The 17,804-nt window shown below is 45.6% G+C and overlaps 1 protein-coding gene across 3 annotated transcripts in view; it reads right to left on the reverse strand.

The window, feature by feature from the left end:
• TSPAN4 (tetraspanin 4) overlaps window positions 1–17,804 on the reverse strand; it is a 1,631,716-nt gene that overhangs the window by 565,745 nt on the left and 1,048,167 nt on the right. For 2 of the 3 annotated variants that reach the window (XM_063944765.1, XM_063944764.1), the window contains one exon: window positions 12,684–12,763. In XM_063944765.1, coding sequence (XP_063800835.1) covers window positions 12,684–12,746 — 63 coding nt within the window. In that variant the 5' untranslated portion in view covers window positions 12,747–12,763. Of the gene's footprint in view, window positions 1–12,683; window positions 13,600–17,804 lie in introns of those variants that run through there. The other variant, XM_063944763.1, reaches the window with a different exon arrangement.

The following is a 17,804-nucleotide window of genomic DNA, read 5'->3' on the forward strand; positions in this document are numbered from 1 at the left end:
GAGTATGCGGGAGCAGTGATATGTATAAATAGGAGGAGCATGTGATATGTAGCAGTTATATGTATAAATAGGAGGAGTACGCGGAAGCAGTGATATGCATAAATAGGAGGAGCATGCGGGAATAGTGATATGTATAAATAGGAGGAGCACGTGGGAGCAGTGATATGTATAAATAGGAGGAGCATGTAGGAGCAGTGATATGTATAAATAGGAGGAGCATGTGGGAATAGTGATATGCATAAATAGGAGGAACATGCGGGAGCAGTGATATGTATAAATAGGAGGAGCATGTAGGAGCAGTGATATGTATAAACAGGAGGAGCATGTGGGAGCAGCAATATGTATAAAAAGGAGGAGCATGTGGGAATAGTGATATGCACAAATAGGAGGAGCATGAGGGAGCAGTGATATGTATAAATAGGAGGAGCATGTGATATGTAGCAGTTATATGTATAAATAGGAGGAGCATGTGATATGTAGCAGTGATATGTATAAATAAGAGGAGCATGTGATATGTAGCAGTGATATGTATAAACAGGAGAAGCATGCGGGAGCAGTGATATGTATTAACAGGAGGAGCATGTGGGACCAGTGGTATGTATAAATAGGAGGAGCATGCGAGAGCAGGGATATGGATAAATATACGAGGAATATGCAGGAGCAGTGATATGTATAAATAGGAGGAGCATGTGGGAGCAGTGATATGTATAAATAGGAGGAGCATGTGATATGTAGCAGTTATATGTATAAATAGGAGGAGCATGTGATATGTAGCAGTGATATGTATAAACAAGAGAAGTATGCGGGAGCAGTGATATGTATAAATACGAGGAACATGCAGGAGTAGTGATATGTATAAATAAGAGGAGCATGCGGGAAAAGTGATATGTATAAAATGGTGGACATGTGGGACCAGTTATAGGTGTAACATGGAGGATTTTATGAGACCAGTGATAAGAGGATCACGTGGAAAGACTGATAGCGTAACAGGGAGCAGAATGCGGGACCAGTAATATGTATAAATACAGATGTGTCCACTTACTGTACATCTAGCCTCCCTGCACATTAAACAGCCCTTCTAGTCACACCATGTGTGACTTGGTAGTGCAGAGTGTCTTTCTCTAACGTCCTAGTGGATGCTGGGAACTCCGTAAGGACCATGGGGAATAGCGGTCTCCGAAGGAGGCTGGGCACTCTAGAAAGATCTTAGACTACCTGGTGTGCACTGGCTCCTCCCACTATGACCCTCCTCCAAGCCTCAGTTAGATTTCGTGCCCGGCCGAGGTTGGATGCACACTAGGGGCTCTCCTGAGCTCTTAGAAAGTTATAGTCTTAGAATTTGTTATTTTCAGTGAGACCTGCTGGCAACAGGCTCACTGCAGCGAGGGACTAAGGGGAGAAGAAGCGAACTCGCCTGCTTGCAGCCGGATTGGGCTTCTTAGGCTACTGGACACCATTAGCTCCAGAGGGATCGACCGCAGGCCCAGCCTTGATGTTCGGTCCCGGAGCCGCGCCGCCGTCCCCCTTACAGAGCCAGAAGCAAGAAGATGGTCCGGAAAATCGGCGGCATGAAGACTCTGTCTTCACCAAGGTAGCGCACAGCACTGCAGCTGTGCGCCATTGCTCCTCTCACACACTTCACACTCCGGTCACTGAGGGTGCAGGGCGCTGGGGGGGGCGCCCTGAGGCAGCAATAAAAACACCTTGGCTGGCTAAAATACCTCAATATATGGCCCCAGGGGCTATATATGAGGTAAATACCCCTGCCAGAATTCCATAAAAAACGGGAGAATAGGCCGCGAAAAAGGGGCGGAGCCTATCTCCTCAGCACACTGGCGCCATTTTTCCCTCACAGCTCGGCTGGAGGGAAGCTCCCTGGCTCTTCCCTGCACAGTAAGAGGGAAAAGAGAGGGGGGGCATTAAAATTGGCACTGTATACAGTATATTATATAAAAGCTATTAGGGACATAACTCAGTTAGTCCCTGTATATATATAGCGCTCTGGTGTGTGCTGGCATACTCTTACTCTGTCCCCCCAAAGGGCTTTTGTGGGTCCTGTCCTCGTTTAGAGCATTCCCTGTATGTCTGCGGTGTGTCGGTACGGCTGTGTCGACATGTTGAATGAGGAGGCTTATATGGTGACAGAACAGAGGCCGATATATGTGATGTCGCCCCCTGTGGGGCCGACACCAGAGTGGATGGATAGGTGAAAGGTATTAACCGACAGTGTCAACTCCTTACATAAAAGGGTGGATGACGTAACAGCTGTGGGACAGCCGGCTTCGCAGCCCGCGCCTGCCCAGGCGTCTCAAAGGCCATCAGGGGCTCAAAAACGCCCGCTCTCTCAGATGGCAGACACAGATGTCGACACGGAGTCTGACTCCAGTGTCGACAAGGTGGAGACATATACACAATCCACTAGGAACATCCGTGACGTGATCCCGGCAATAAAAAATGTGTTATACATTTCTGACTTTAACCCAAGCACCTCTAAAAATGGGTTTTAGGTTTGGGGAGAAAAAACAGGCAGTGTTTTGTTCCCCCATCAGATGAATAAATGAAGTGTGTGAAAGCGTGGGTTCCCCCGTTAAGAAACTGGTAATTTATAAAAAGTTACTGATGGCGTACCCTTTCCCGCCAGGTGGATAAGTTACGCTGGGAGATATCCCCTAGGGTGGATAAGGCGCTCACACGTTTGTCAAAAAAGGTGGCACTGCCGTCTTAGGATACGGCCACTTTAATAGTACCTGTTGATAAAAAACAGGAGGCTATCCTGAAGTCTGTATTTACACACTCAGGTACTAGACTGAGACCTGCAGATAGTGCTGCTGCAGCGTGGTCGGTGACCCTGTCAAACAGGGATACTAGTTGGCAAACATAAAAACATATTAAAGACGTCGTCTTATATATGGGGGATGCACAGAGGGATATTTTGCCGGCTGGCATCCAAAATAAATGTAATGTCCATTCTGTCAGGAGGGTATTAGAGACCTGTCACTGGACAGGTGATGCTGACTTAAAAAGCGCATAGAGAGCCTTATAAGGGTGAGGAATTATTTGGGGATGGTCTCTGGGACCTCGTATCCACAGCAACTGCTGGGAAGAAATAATTTTACCTCAGGTTTCCTCACAGACAAAGGTACAGTCCTTTCGGCTTCAGAAAAGCAAGCGGGTCAAATGGCGCTTCCTTTCTGTACAGAGACAAGGGTAGAGGGAAAAAAGCTGCACCAGTCAGCCTGTTGCCAGAATCAAGATTCTTCCCCCGCCTCCTGTGAGGCCACACCATGACGCGGGTGCTCCACAGGTGTAGCCAGGTACGGTGGGGGGCCGTCTCAAAAATTTCAGCAATTAGTGGGCTCGCTCACAGGTGGATCCCTGTTTCTTTCAAGTAGTATTTCAGGGGTACAAGCTGGAATTCGAGATGTCTCCCCCCAGCCGTTTCCTAAAATATGCCTTGCTGACAACTCCCTCAGGCAGGGAGGCTGTGCTAGAGGCAATTAATAAGCGGTATTCCCAGCAGGTAATACTCAAGGTGCCCCTACTTCAACAAGGACGGGGTTACTATTCCACACGGGTTGGGGTACCGAAACCGCATGGTTCGGTGTGACCCATTTTATATTTAAAATCCTTGAACACAAAAATTCAAGTTCAAGATGGAATCGCTCAGGGCGGTTATTCCAAGCCTGGACGAGGGGGATTACATGGTATCCTGGGACATCAAGGATGCTTACCTGCATGTCCCCATTTACCATCCTCGCCAGGAGTACCTCAGATTTGTGGTACAGGATTACCATTACCAAGTCCAGACACTGCCGTTTGGACTGTACATGGCACGGAGGGTGTTTTATCAAGGTAATGGCCGAAATGTTGATACTCCTTCAAAAAAAAGGGAGTTGTAATTATCCCGTACTTGGACAATCTCGTTATAAGGGCGAAGTCCAAGGAGCAGTTGGTAGTCGGGGTAGCACTATTTTGGAAAGTGCTACAACAGCATGGTTGGATTCTAAACAGTCCAAAGTCACAGCTGGTTCCTATGACACGTCTACTGTTCCTGGGGATGGTTCTGGACATAAACCAGAAATAGTGTTTCTCCCGGAGGAGAAAGCCAAGGAGTTGTCATCTCTAGTCAGAGACCTCCTGAAGCCAAAATAGGTAGCGGTGCATCATTGCACGCGAGTCCTGGGAAAAATGGTAGCTTCCTACGAAGCAATCCCATTAGGCAGGTTCCATACAAGAACTTTTCAGAGGGACCTGTTGGACAAGTGGTCCGGATCGCATCTTCCGATGCATAGGCTGATAACCCTGTCTCCAAGGACCAGGGTATCTCTACTGTGGTGGCTGCAGAGTGCCCATCTTCAAGAGGGCCGCAGGTTCGGCATACAGGACTAGGTCCTAGTGACCATGGATTCCAGCCTTTGAGGCTGGGAGGCAGTCACACAGGGAAGAAATTTCCAGGGACTTTGGTCAAGTCAGGTTATTTCCCTACACATAAATATTCTGGACCTGAGGGCCATTTACAATGCCCTGAGGCCGGCAAGGCCTCTGCTTCAAAACCAGCCGGTACTGATCCAATCAGACAACATCACGGCAGTCGCCCATGTAAACCAACAGGGCGGCACAAGAAGCAGGATGGCGATGGCTGAAGCCACAAGGATTCTCCGATAGGCGGAAAATCATGTGTTAGCACTGTCAGCAGTGTTCATTCCCGGAGTGGACAACTGGGAAGCAGATCTTCTCAACAGACACGACCTCCACCCGGGAGAATGGGGACTTCCTCCAGAAGTCTTCCAATAGGATTGTACACCATTGGGAAAGGCCACAGGTGGACATGATGGCGTCCCGCCTCAACAAAAAGCTATAAAAGATATTGCACCGGGTCAAGGGACCCTCAGGCGATAGCTATGGACGCTCTGGTAACACCGTGGGTGTACCAGTCGGTTTATGTGTTCTCCCCTCTGCCTCTCATACCAAAGGTACTGAGAATAATAAGAAGGCGAGGAGTAAGAACGATACTCGTGGATGGCCAAGAAGAGCTTGGTACCCAGAACTTCAAGAATTTATATCAGAGGACCCATGGCCTCTGCCACTCAGACAGGACCTGCGGCAGCAGGGGCCCTGTCTGTTCCAAGACTTACCGCAGCTGCGTTTGTCGGCATGGCGGTTGAACACCGGATCCTGAAGGAAAAGGGCATTCCGGAGGAAGTCATTCCTACGCTTACTAAAGCCAGGAAAGAGGTTACAGCAACTCATTATCACCGCATATGGCGAAAATATGTTGCATGGTGTGAGGCCGAAAGGGCCCCAACAGAGGAATTTCAACTAGGTCGATTTCTGCATTTCCTGCAAGCAGGAGTGACTATGGGCCTTAAATTGGGTTCCATTAAGGTACAGATCTCGGCTCTGTCGATTTTCTTTCAAAAAGAACTAGCTTCAGTACCTGAAGTTCAGACATTTATAAAAGGAGTGCTGCAGAGTCAGCCCCCGTTTGTGCCTCCTGTGGCACCTTGGGATCTCAACGTGGTGTTGAGTTTCTTAAAATCACATTGGTTTGAACCACTAAAAACCGTGGATCTGAAATATCTCACGTGGAAGGTGGTTATGTTATTGGCCTTGGCTTCTGCCAGGCGAGTATCAAAGTTGGCGGCTTTGTCTTGTAAAAGCCCTTATTTGATTTTCCATATGGATAGGGCAGAATTGAGGACTCGTCCCCAGTTTCTCCCAAAGGTGGTGTCAGCGTTTCACCTGAACCAGCCTATTGTGGTGCCTAGGCTACTAGGGACTTGGAGGACTCCAAGTTGCTAGACGTTGTCAGGGCACTGAAAATATATGTTTCCAGAACGGCTAGAGTCAGAAAATCTGACTCGCTGTTTATCCTATATGCACCTAACAAGCTGGGTGCTCCTGCTTCTAAGCAGACTATTGCTCGTTGGATTTGTAGTACAATTCAGCTTGCACATACTGTGGCAGGCCTGCCACAGCCAAAATCTGTCAATGCCCATTCCACAAGGAAGGTGGGCTCATCTTGGGCGGCTGCCCGAGAGGTCTCGGCTTTACAACTTTGCCGAGCAGCTACTTGGTCAGGGGCAAACACGTTTGCAAAAATTCTACAAATTTGATACCCTGGCTGAGGAGGACCTGGAGTTCTCTCATTCAGTGCTGCAGAGTCATCCGCACTCTCCCGCCCGTTTGGGAGCTTTGGTATAATCCCCATGGTCCTTACGGAGTTCCCAGCATCCACTAGGACGTTAGAGAAAATAAGAATTTACTCACCGGTAATTCTATTTCTCGTAGTCCGTAGTGGATGCTGGGCGCCCATCCCAAGTGCGGTTTATCTGCAATACTTGTACATAGTTATGGTTAACTAAATCGGGTTATTGTTGAGCCATCTGTTGAGAGGCTCTATTGTTTCATACTGTTAACTGTGTTTCATATCACGAGTTGTACGGTGTGATTGGTGTGGCTGGTATGAGTCTTACCCGGGATTCAAAATCCTTCCTTATTGTGTACGCTCGTCCGGGCACAGTACCTAACTGAGGCTTGGAGGAGGGTCATAGTGGGAGGAGCCAGTGCACACCAGGTAGTCTAAGATCTTTCTAGAGTGCCCAGCCTCCTTCGGAGCCCGCTATTCCCCATGGTCCTTACGGAGTTCCCAGCATCCACTGCGGACTACGAGAAATAGAATTACCGGTGAGTAAATTCTTATTTTTTGTGTGACTTTCTTCATTAAAATGCATCTTATTCACAAAATGATGTAAATAGGGCGCACAAGCAGCTTTTGCTGATTAATATTATAAGTGGCATGCCTGTATTCTGTGTGGTTCTATCTGAATACGAAATGCTATGCTTTGTGTTTTCCTAGAAAACAATCAGCAGACTCTGCTTGTGCGTCATATTCACATAGCGATGCGAATACACATTTTCAGCAAAAAAAAAAAGACGCCCGATGTTAACGGAGTTGCACGGGACCTGTCAGCTCACTCACGCCAGGCATCTCCCACTGCGTCAAGTATTGAGGAAAGATGTATGAGGACACATCTGTAGGAGGAGAAGTTGGGAACAGTGATAGGGGTAAAAGGGAGTAGAATGCAAGACCACCGATATGTATAAATTGGAAGAGCAGTTGGGAACAGTGATAGAAGTAACAGGGACCAGCGATATGTATAAATAAGACAATAAGACAAGCAGTGGTGGACATGCAGAACCAGTTATAGGTGAAACATGGAGGATCTTGCGGGACCAGTAATATACAGGGGATGGATCCTGGGCTGCACACCGGTAATGAGAGGTGCGACCCTGCGGAGACCTGTCAGTAGAACTGCATACAAAGAAAAGGTTGCAGGTGCACAAATCAAACATTACCAATTTATTAATAATAATCAAAATAATAAAATTTTGCATTTTGCATTTTGAGCGAGGTTCTTCGCATAGTTATGGCCATAAGTAACGGCTTGCCCACCGCGTCCAGGTGACCTCATTAGTTGGGCAAGTCCCTAACATTTTGGGGGGTACAAATCCTGGGCGCGGGACCCCCCAAAATGAAGCAGCTGAGTGACCCCAGGGCAACACAAGGTGAAAAAATATATAGTGAAAAAGTGAAAATAGGTTAGTGAGAGAGGCTGCTGAAAAGAGCAGGGGTAATTAGTGAGAGGTAATGAGGTGAGAGATAAAGTAGTGAGAGGTAAAGTAGTGAACAGTGAAGGTAGGAAATTCATTACATTGTAACAAAACACACGATATGGATGAAAGTAAATATGAAAATAAGTGTTAATATGTGTTGCTCCTGAGGCAAAACAGCCACAACAGTCCAGGGGGACCCACACCCCGGAAATGCACCCCCAGTGATATGTATAAATAGGAGGAGCAGGTGAGAACAATGACAGGAGTAATAGAAAGGAGAATGCAGGACAAGTGATAAGTATAATTAAGACGTGCAGTGGTGGACATGCGGAACCAGTTATAGGTATAACATGGAAGATATGTATAAATGGGAGGAGCAGGCGGGAACAGTGATAGGAGTAACATGGAGGATATGTATAAATAGGAGGAGCAGGCGGGAACAGTGATAGGAGTAACATGGAGGATATGTATAAATAGGAGGAGCAGGCGGGAACAATGATAGGAGTAACATGGAGGATATGTATAAATAGGAGGAGCAGGCGGGAACAGTGATAGGAGTAACATGGAGGATATGTATAAATAGGAGGAGCAGGCGGGAACAGTGATAGGAGTAACATGGAGGATATGTATAAATAGGAGGAGCAGGCGGGAACAGTGATAGGAGTAACATGGAGGATATGTATAAATAGGAGGAGCAGGCGGGAACAGTGATAGGAGTAACATGGAGGATATGTATAAATAGGAGGAGCAGGCGGGAACAGTGATAGGAGTAACATGGAGGATATGTATAAATAGGAGGAGCAGGCGGGAACAGTGATAGGAGTAACAGGGAGGATATGTATAAATAGGAGGAGCAGGCGGGAACAGTGATAGGAGTAACATGGAGGATATGTATAAATAGGAGGAGCAGGCGGGAACAGTGATAGGAGTAACATGGAGGATATGTATAAATAGGAGGAGCAGGCGGGAACAGTGATAGGAGTAACATGGAGGATATGTATAAATAGGAGGAGCAGGCGGGAACAGTGATAGGAGTAACATGGAGGATATGTATAAATAGGAGGAGCAGGCGGGAACAGTGATAGGAGTAACATGGAGGATATGTATAAATAGGAGGAGCAGGCGGGAACAGTGATAGGAGTAACAGGGAGGATATGTATAAATAGGAGGAGCAGGCGGGAACAGTGATAGGAGTAACATGGAGGATATGTATAAATAGGAGGAGCAGGCGGGAACAGTGATAGGAGTAACAGGGAGGATATGTATAAATAGGAGGAGCAGGCGGGAACAGTGATAGGAGTAACATGGAGGATATGTATAAATAGGAGGAGCAGGCGGGAACAGTGATAGGAGTAACATGGAGGATATGTATAAATAGGAGGAGCAGGCGGGAACAGTGATAGGAGTAACATGGAGGATATGTATAAATAGGAGGAGCAGGCGGGAACAGTGATAGGAGTAACATGGAGGATATGTATAAATAGGAGGAGCAGGCGGGAACAGTGATAGGAGTAACATGGAGGATATGTATAAATAGGAGGAGCAGGCGGGAACAGTGATAGGAGTAACATGGAAGATATGTATAAATAGGAGGAGCAGGCGGGAACAGTGATAGGAGTAACATGGAGGATATGTATAAATAGGAGGAGCAGGCGGGAACAGTGATAGGAGTAACATGGAGGATATGTATAAATAGGAGGAGCAGGCGGGAACAGTGATAGGAGTAACATGGAGGATATGTATAAATAGGAGGAGCAGGCGGGAACAGTGATAGAAGTAACAGGGAGGATATGTATAAATAGGAGGAGCAGGCGGGAACAGTGATAGGAGTAACATGGAGGATATGTATAAATAGGAGGAGCAGGCGGGAACAGTGATAGGAGTAACATGGAGGATATGTATAAATAGGAGGAGCAGGCGGGAACAGTGATAGGAGTAACATGGAGGATATGTATAAATAGGAGGAGCAGGCGGGAACAGTGATAGGAGTAACATGGAGGATATGTATAAATAGGAGGAGCAGGCGGGAACAGTGATAGGAGTAACATGGAGGATATGTATAAATAGGAGGAGCAGGCGGGAACAGTGATAGGAGTAACATGGAGGATATGTATAAATAGGAGGAGCAGGCGGGAACAGTGATAGGAGTAACATGGAGGATATGTATAAATAGGAGGAGCAGGCGGGAACAGTGATAGGAGTAACATGGAGGATATGTATAAATAGGAGGAGCAGGCGGGAACAGTGATAGGAGTAACAGGGAGGATATGTATAAATAGGAGGAGCAGGCGGGAACAGTGATAGGAGTAACATGGAGGATATGTATAAATAGGAGGAGCAGGCGGGAACAGTGATAGGAGTAACATGGAGGATATGTATAAATAGGAGGAGCAGGCGGGAACAGTGATAGGAGTAACATGGAGGATATGTATAAATAGGAGGAGCAGGCGGGAACAGTGATAGGAGTAACATGGAAGATATGTATAAATAGGAGGAGCAGGCGGGAACAGTGATAGGAGTAACATGGAGGATATGTATAAATAGGAGGAGCAGGCGGGAACAGTGATAGGAGTAACATGGAGGATATGTATAAATAGGAGGAGCAGGCGGGAACAGTGATAGGAGTAACATGGAGGATATGTATAAATAGGAGGAGCAGGCGGGAACAGTGATAGAAGTAACAGGGAGGATATGTATAAATAGGAGGAGCAGGCGGGAACAGTGATAGGAGTAACATGGAGGATATGTATAAATAGGAGGAGCAGGCGGGAACAGTGATAGGAGTAACATGGAGGATATGTATAAATAGGAGGAGCAGGCGGGAACAGTGATAGGAGTAACATGGAGGATATGTATAAATAGGAGGAGCAGGCGGGAACAGTGATAGGAGTAACATGGAGGATATGTATAAATAGGAGGAGCAGGCGGGAACAGTGATAGGAGTAACATGGAAGATATGTATAAATAGGAGGAGCAGGCGGGAACAGTGATAGGAGTAACATGGAGGATATGTATAAATAGGAGGAGCAGGCGGGAACAGTGATAGGAGTAACATGGAGGATATGTATAAATAGGAGGAGCAGGCGGGAACAGTGATAGGAGTAACATGGAGGATATGTATAAATAGGAGGAGCAGGCGGGAACAGTGATAGGAGTAACATGGAGGATATGTATAAATAGGAGGAGCAGGCGGGAACAGTGATAGGAGTAACAGGGAGGATATGTATAAATAGGAGGAGCAGGCGGGAACAGTGATAGGAGTAACATGGAGGATATGTATAAATAGGAGGAGCAGGCGGGAACAGTGATAGGAGTAACATGGAGGATATGTATAAATAGGAGGAGCAGGCGGGAACAGTGATAGGAGTAACATGGAGGATATGTATAAATAGGAGGAGCAGGCGGGAACAGTGATAGGAGTAACAGGGAGGAGCATGCGGTATCAGTGATATGGGATGTATAAATAAAAGCAATCGACAGGAGCAGTTGTAAGTTTAAATAAAGCAGGAGCAGTGAGCGCAGTTGTATAATAAATAATATTTAATATACATACATATACGCGCTAATGGAAGCAGATGTGTGCAAAACAGGTAAGGCAACTTGTGCAATCACAGTACAGGAAGTATCAATAAAAAGCTGCATGCTGTATGCTAAAGCTGGAATATGTTTTGGGTTTAATGATTCATTATGTCATGTTGTCAGGAATAGAAAAAGAACATGTTGTACTGTTTTTTCCTTTAGGGTGAATTTTACACTAATCCGTTTGTCATTGCCCTCAAAAACAGCTTTGAAACCCTGATATATCTTATCACATATGTGCCAATCCATCTTCTGCATGTATCTCAGTCAAGACAAGGCATATTACTTGCTTTAAGTCGCAGCACAAACAGCTTGGAATTGAAGGACAGTAAACTCATTTACACCTAAATGTAAGAAAAACACTCAAGGCTACAATACAGCAGAGAAATCATCGTACAGTGCATCTTTATTCTAAACACACAGGGAGTTCCTGCTAGGGCAGTTATCTGACATACAGAGAAATATAAGGATACAGAGTGAGTAGGTGACAGATCCAGGCTAATAAAGCTGCAGGGAAAATATTAGCTGTATACATGAGATACAGTACTCAGAATAAATGCAGGGCTTCTCCAGAGAAGGATGGATAAAAAAACATGATCATCACAGTTGTCGGAGTTAATTGAACATGTAAGAATCTGGGGTTTCCATCCCTGGGGACTTGTAGATTTCATTTTGAATTTTAAGCACAATATAGGATAAAAGATGATCTTTTTTTTTTCTAGATAGAATTCTATCCTCCCCCCAAAGTACACATATAGAGATCCGCAGTGATTTGGGAAAAGGCTGTCATGAATACATCTCAATGATTTCCTACCTGCAGTTTTGACTGGACTTAAAGGGCAGTTTCTACGTCCACTTAGCACTAGCCAAGTTTCCGGACATCTGTCTTTAAGAAGAGAATGTGTGGGATGTGGAGACACAGCAATATACAAAAACAGGATATATACAGTAGCAATACTGAAAAGCAAAACATATAAAGCCGCATAATAGCCCACATTTCTCTTGTCACCAGATTTCAGAGATAAGATTAATGTGATTTGTGCCCTTAAAATATCCTATAAACACAAGAAAGAGTGACCACTATGACTGATTCACATCATTAGCTTATAAATGCAGAAGTTCAGCAATGGCTCAAGGCCATAAGAGACAGCTCTAATATTTCATGACAATAGCTGGCTGTGTTCTTGGTTGTAGCAATATTTATTTAATTCATTAAGACATTTTCAAAGTATATATTTTGTCTTATAATTGACACTTTAAACACATAACTGTTAGGTCACTTTGGCTCACCTGAGGACTTAACCTGTAATTAGATCAAACTTAATTCTACATGTTTTGGACCCCATTAGAGGATGACACTTCTACAACAAGTCAAATAAAACTAATCTTTTAAGAAAACGTAGACAAGCTGCCACCAGGGTAGAAAATGATATTTGTCTTTAAGGAAATGTTCAGAGTCTCCCGCCCACCTTTTCCCAGAAACTCACCCAAAAGAGGAGGTTGAAGACGAACATGAGATATTTCATACACTGCAGGCAGTTCTGTGCCATCCTGCACCTCTTCAGCTCTAGGAGGAAAATGAAGGAGAGATCCAGGTAAAACACCACATACTTGTTGCCCTTCGGGGATGTGTATTTAGATTTTGTGGCTTTAGGACCCGGGTTAGTGTGAAACCCAAAAAAAGAGCCACCTGCTGATGCCCCAAACTGCCCCCCGTAGAGGCTGCTATAGCGCCGGAATGCACCGCCCTGGGGAAGAGAGTAGTCTTTGCTGTCCAGGGATGGACTGCGATGGTAAGTAGATTCATCCGTGCTCGATCGTCTCATGGTGCAGGTGGGTACACGGGTTTAGGGGTTCATGGAGAGGGATAAAACTGGCAGATAGAAGGGGTTATCCCTAAACTTAATTGTCAGTGTCAATCCATCCAATGGCAAATTTGTCCCATTATAACAAACAACAAGGTGTAGATAGCAAAAGCACTTTTTTGGGGGGGAGAAAGAGTTATGATTCAGAGTGCCAGTCAACCCACCAGTCTTCAGCAGAAGTTGCCATGCTAGCAGCTGCCATAAAGAGAAAACCCCTAAATCAGTGTTAGGAACATCCGCTCTGGCCTCCACCGCATGTCTGCATGCAGGGCAGCTGTGCTGAAGGGTGCCTGAAAGGTGCAGGTGGCATGGCCCCCCTCCTCCCTGCTGCAGCAGGCAAGACTAATCTGCTCCTCTCTTGTACACTCCTGTCTGATCCTCGCGTGTCCGCACACATACACAGAGTGAGCTTCATTCACACTGCTCTCATCTCTCACTGATAATGTTTCACTCTCTCCTTGTATTTCCCCCCTCCCTATTGACATTTCCCTGTCTCTCTCTCCGTTTTGCATGCATAGAAGCAGTTTCTCTGTGGTCCACTCAGGAGAGAGAGAGAGAGAGAGAGAGAGAGAGAGAGAGAGAGAGAGAGAGAGAGAGAGCGCGCAGAGATTTCTCCTACAGGCTTATTTATGCATGCTCAGCACTCTCACTCGCTCAAGGATGCTTCCCCCCTGCCCAACCAATCACAAATTTATCTTGGTCCGTCATCACAGTTTCTAGCAAGAGGGGAAAGAACCTAGTAATTTCCTTGAAGCCCTCCAGCATTAAACTGGTTAAGAAATCAATAGGCAATAGGGAGCGGTGATATAACTTTGTGATGTCCACACGTGAGTGCTGTTTAATGTAGCTGTGTCTGTCTTAGTAAGTGCTCTCTGTCATTATAATCTGAAATACGTACAAGCTACATGAAGATGGAGAATCTCTGTATCTAGAATTGATACACTCCTGGGCTTGGGAGCTATTGTGCCAGCATATGTATTTCACATGGCAACAGTATTATGTTGTATTTACAACCCAGAGAGAGAAAACATTGTATGAGTACAACAAAACAACTGTAAACACACTACAACTTTATTTTCAATGAAAAGCAGCAGGTTTAATTGTTTTTCAAGCCCATATGTTTATAACTGATAGAAAATTACTTTTTCTTGTTGCTTACGTGCAAACAAGTTGTTTTGTAATTGGTAATATCGTTCTGTAGGCTCCACTTTATCATAACACACACATGTTGGTGCTAATCATAGTGTTGTCTTCGCTGAATAGAATTATTAGATTGAGCCTGGGTACACACTATGTGATACAGTATATCATTTCTGCAGTCAACGAATAATATATCTAGTGCATCGGCGTGTGTGCACAGGCGGTATGTCTGTGACCGACGATGTTCACAGATATACCAGGTGAGCCCTCCAGCACAGCCCAATGCTGATATACAGTATCATGCAGATATATCGGTACATCTGCCTATACAGTTGACCTGCCGACACTCCCGTTATGCGGCCAAAGGAACCGCCGACAATGACATCACAAGTTGGGCCGGCCAGATGTGATGTCTGGTCAAACATATTGAACAGCCAATTGGTAAGTGTGTATAGCTCACCAAATCAGTCGGCGGGTTGGCCGATCAGTCATGTGTGTGCCAAGCCTAATTGTGCCTGATGACCTGTCTACAATTGTAACTGATAACATTGATAGGTTTACAAAAACAAAAAAGGAAAATATGGACTTAAAATAGTAATGAATTATTATATTGCAGGCATTTCAAATCTATGATAAAATGTTTTTTTGTTTTTTTCTTATTATTTTCTTTGCTTCACTTGTGTATATCTTGTCTTTACACAGTAAACATAATTACTTCTAATAAATTCACCCGTGGTTACAGAAGAAGCCAAATTACTTATCACTTCAATGCTAAATGGTAGGACACAGAACATATTAGTTGTGATATTTCAGAGCACTGTGTTCATTCATGTCACTCTGTTATAGAGTTTATTTATGGTTTTCTGCATTTTGCATGCTTCTCATGTGTTTTCCATGCATGAACACATCAGTATGCAGTGTAACCCCTTCTAACCAATCACTTGTATTCATATCTAAACTGCACAAGAAAAGTGATGGTTAGAATCAGTGTAACTTGTATGGATTAGAGGACATTTGGACGCTGATTCTGAGAAAAAAAAAAAAAGAAAGTTGATATAAGATAGGTGTCACCCTGGCGCAAGTGTGTGTGGAAAGATCTATGGGGGTTATTCAGGTCGCATCCCCATTGGCGGCACCAGTGCGCATGCGCAGGTTCCGTCCTGCGCCGAATGCGATCGGTTTGCAATGGGTGCGTATGCCTCTGCCCGACTGACAGGCAGAGGCATTCGAAGGGTGGGCCGGTAGCGGCGATGGACCATTGCGGGAAAAAGGGGGCAGGTCGGCGGCTTTTTCGGTGCCGGCTGCGTGACGCCACACACAGCCGCTCCAAAGGGAAAAAAAGAAAGCTGACCGCCTGCAGACACAGCCTAGCTGCAGCTGCAGGGTTCATCCACAGTTGCTGCAAATTGCGGTCACAGCCACTGGGCAGGCCATCCAGCATGCTGGCAGCCTTGCTCTGCGATGGGCAGCCCCCAGCATGCCATAGAAAGGAGTGCAGATTCTGGTTTTTAGCAGAATCTGCAATCCTTACTGAATAACCTATGTGTCTGGACTAGTTTAGTTTCATAAATAAAAACATTTATTTCACAATATTAAAAACATAAATATCAAATGGTTCCAACAATAAATAAATAAAAGATAGTGCAGTAGATAGAGGCATGTATTTTGTATGCTTTACTGTATAACAATGGACTAATGAATAATCACTGCACTACAGGAGTGTAATGTGGTGCAAGATTATAGTCACGTTCCAACTTGCAGCTTCTCGCACTTTGAGAAGGTGCGAGTTGGCGCCGCAACTCGCAAATGTAATGCAGTGCAAGTTTTTAGTTAAAACTCTACCTGCATGCGAGGTCCGATGAAAATACAGACCTGAAACCTAGTGGTTACATTCGCACCTTGTAATGCAAACTGTTTGCATTCATCAGTGAGATCTATGCATGCTTCTGTCTGTAAAAGTAAAGGAGAAAAAAAATATGTAGGTCCCCCCCAAAAGCATAACCAGCCCGGAGCTCTCTGAGCCGGTCCTGGTTGCAAAAATAGGGGTAAAAAATTGACTAGGGTTCCCCAGTATTTTAACAACCAGCACCGGGCTCTTGGATCAAAAATAAGGTGGGGGAAAAAAGTAGGGTTCCCCCATAGTTTTGAAACCAGCAGCGGGCTCCACCAGACAGGGAGGTAATGCCGCAGCCGGGTGACACATTTATATAGGTCCCTGCGGCCGCATCACCCCCTCCACCTAGTCACCCGTGGCTGGGGTTCCCTGGGGGAGTGGGGACCCCTATAATAAAAGTTCCCCCCTTACAGGCACCCAAGGGTCAGGGATGAGGCCCGAGGCTGTCCCTGGCATCCGTGGGCGGTGGGTGCCAGGCTGATAGCAATAAAATGTGTAATAAAAGAGAAAACAAATAAATATTGTCTTTTGCTGTGGAACTACAGGTCCCAGCAAGCCACCACCACCCCCCCACCCCCACCCCCCGCATGCTGGTACTTGGAGAACCACAAGTACCAGCATGTGGGACATTAAAGGGACCGCTGGTACCTGCAGTTCCACAACAGAAGAAATATTACAAATAAACACAAGTACACTCATACACACTTAAAAATATTTACCTACATCCCACGCAGGCAATGACGTCCCCTTCTCCAGTAGAATTATACTCACCTAATATTGGCTGTAGATTGGTCCTCTTCGTTCCATGTAGGCATCCAGGGGTTAAAAGAAAAACCTCACAAAAAAAACCCATACCACGCAACTGAAGGGGACTCATGTTTACACATGGATCCCCTGTCCCCGAATGCCGAGACCCCTTGTGACTCTTGTCACTTGGGGAACTGCCAGGGAGCGTCACGTCATAGCGCTCTACTGATTGGCTATGTGCTCCCAGGCCTGTCAATCAGGTGGAGCGTATGGGTGCATATAGTGAAGGATCGCAATCCCCAGTATAGTCTATGGTGGGAATTCTGCGGTTTGCGGTAGACCGCAGGGTTAATTGAGGTCACTCTGATGGGTGCGTGGTCTGGGTTTTTTGCGTTTAATTTTTTTTAACCCCTTTAATGACAACATAGAATGAAGATGACCGATCTACACCGGATATTAGGTGAGAATTATTTTTTTTACAGGTACCCTAATAGATTCTACTGGAGAAGGGGACGTGAATGGCGCGTGGGATGTAGGTAAGTATGTGTAAGTGTGTATGAGTGTGTAAGTGTGTGTTAATAAAATTTTACTTTGAAGGTGTGTGTGTTTACTGTAATATTTATTTTCTTGTGGAACTACAGGTATCAGCGGGCCATTAATGCCCCGCATGCTGGTACTTGTAATTCTCCAAGTACCAGCATACGTGGAGGCTTGCTGGGACCTGTAGTTCCACAGCAAAAGACAATATTTATTTATTTTACACATTTTATGACTTCAGCCTGGCACCCACGGGTTCCAGCGACAGCCTCGGTCTTCATACCTGGCCCTTGGGTGCCTGGTGGGGGGGGGGGGGACCCCTTTATTATAGGGGTCCTCACTCCCCAGGGAACCCTGGCCAGGGGTGACTAGTTGGGGAGGGAGGGGGGGTGATGTGGGGGCCATAGTGACCTATATAAATGGGT

The sequence above is a fragment of the Pseudophryne corroboree genome, chromosome 11, assembly GCF_028390025.1.
Source record: "Pseudophryne corroboree isolate aPseCor3 chromosome 11, aPseCor3.hap2, whole genome shotgun sequence".
NCBI lineage: Eukaryota > Metazoa > Chordata > Amphibia > Anura > Myobatrachidae > Pseudophryne > Pseudophryne corroboree.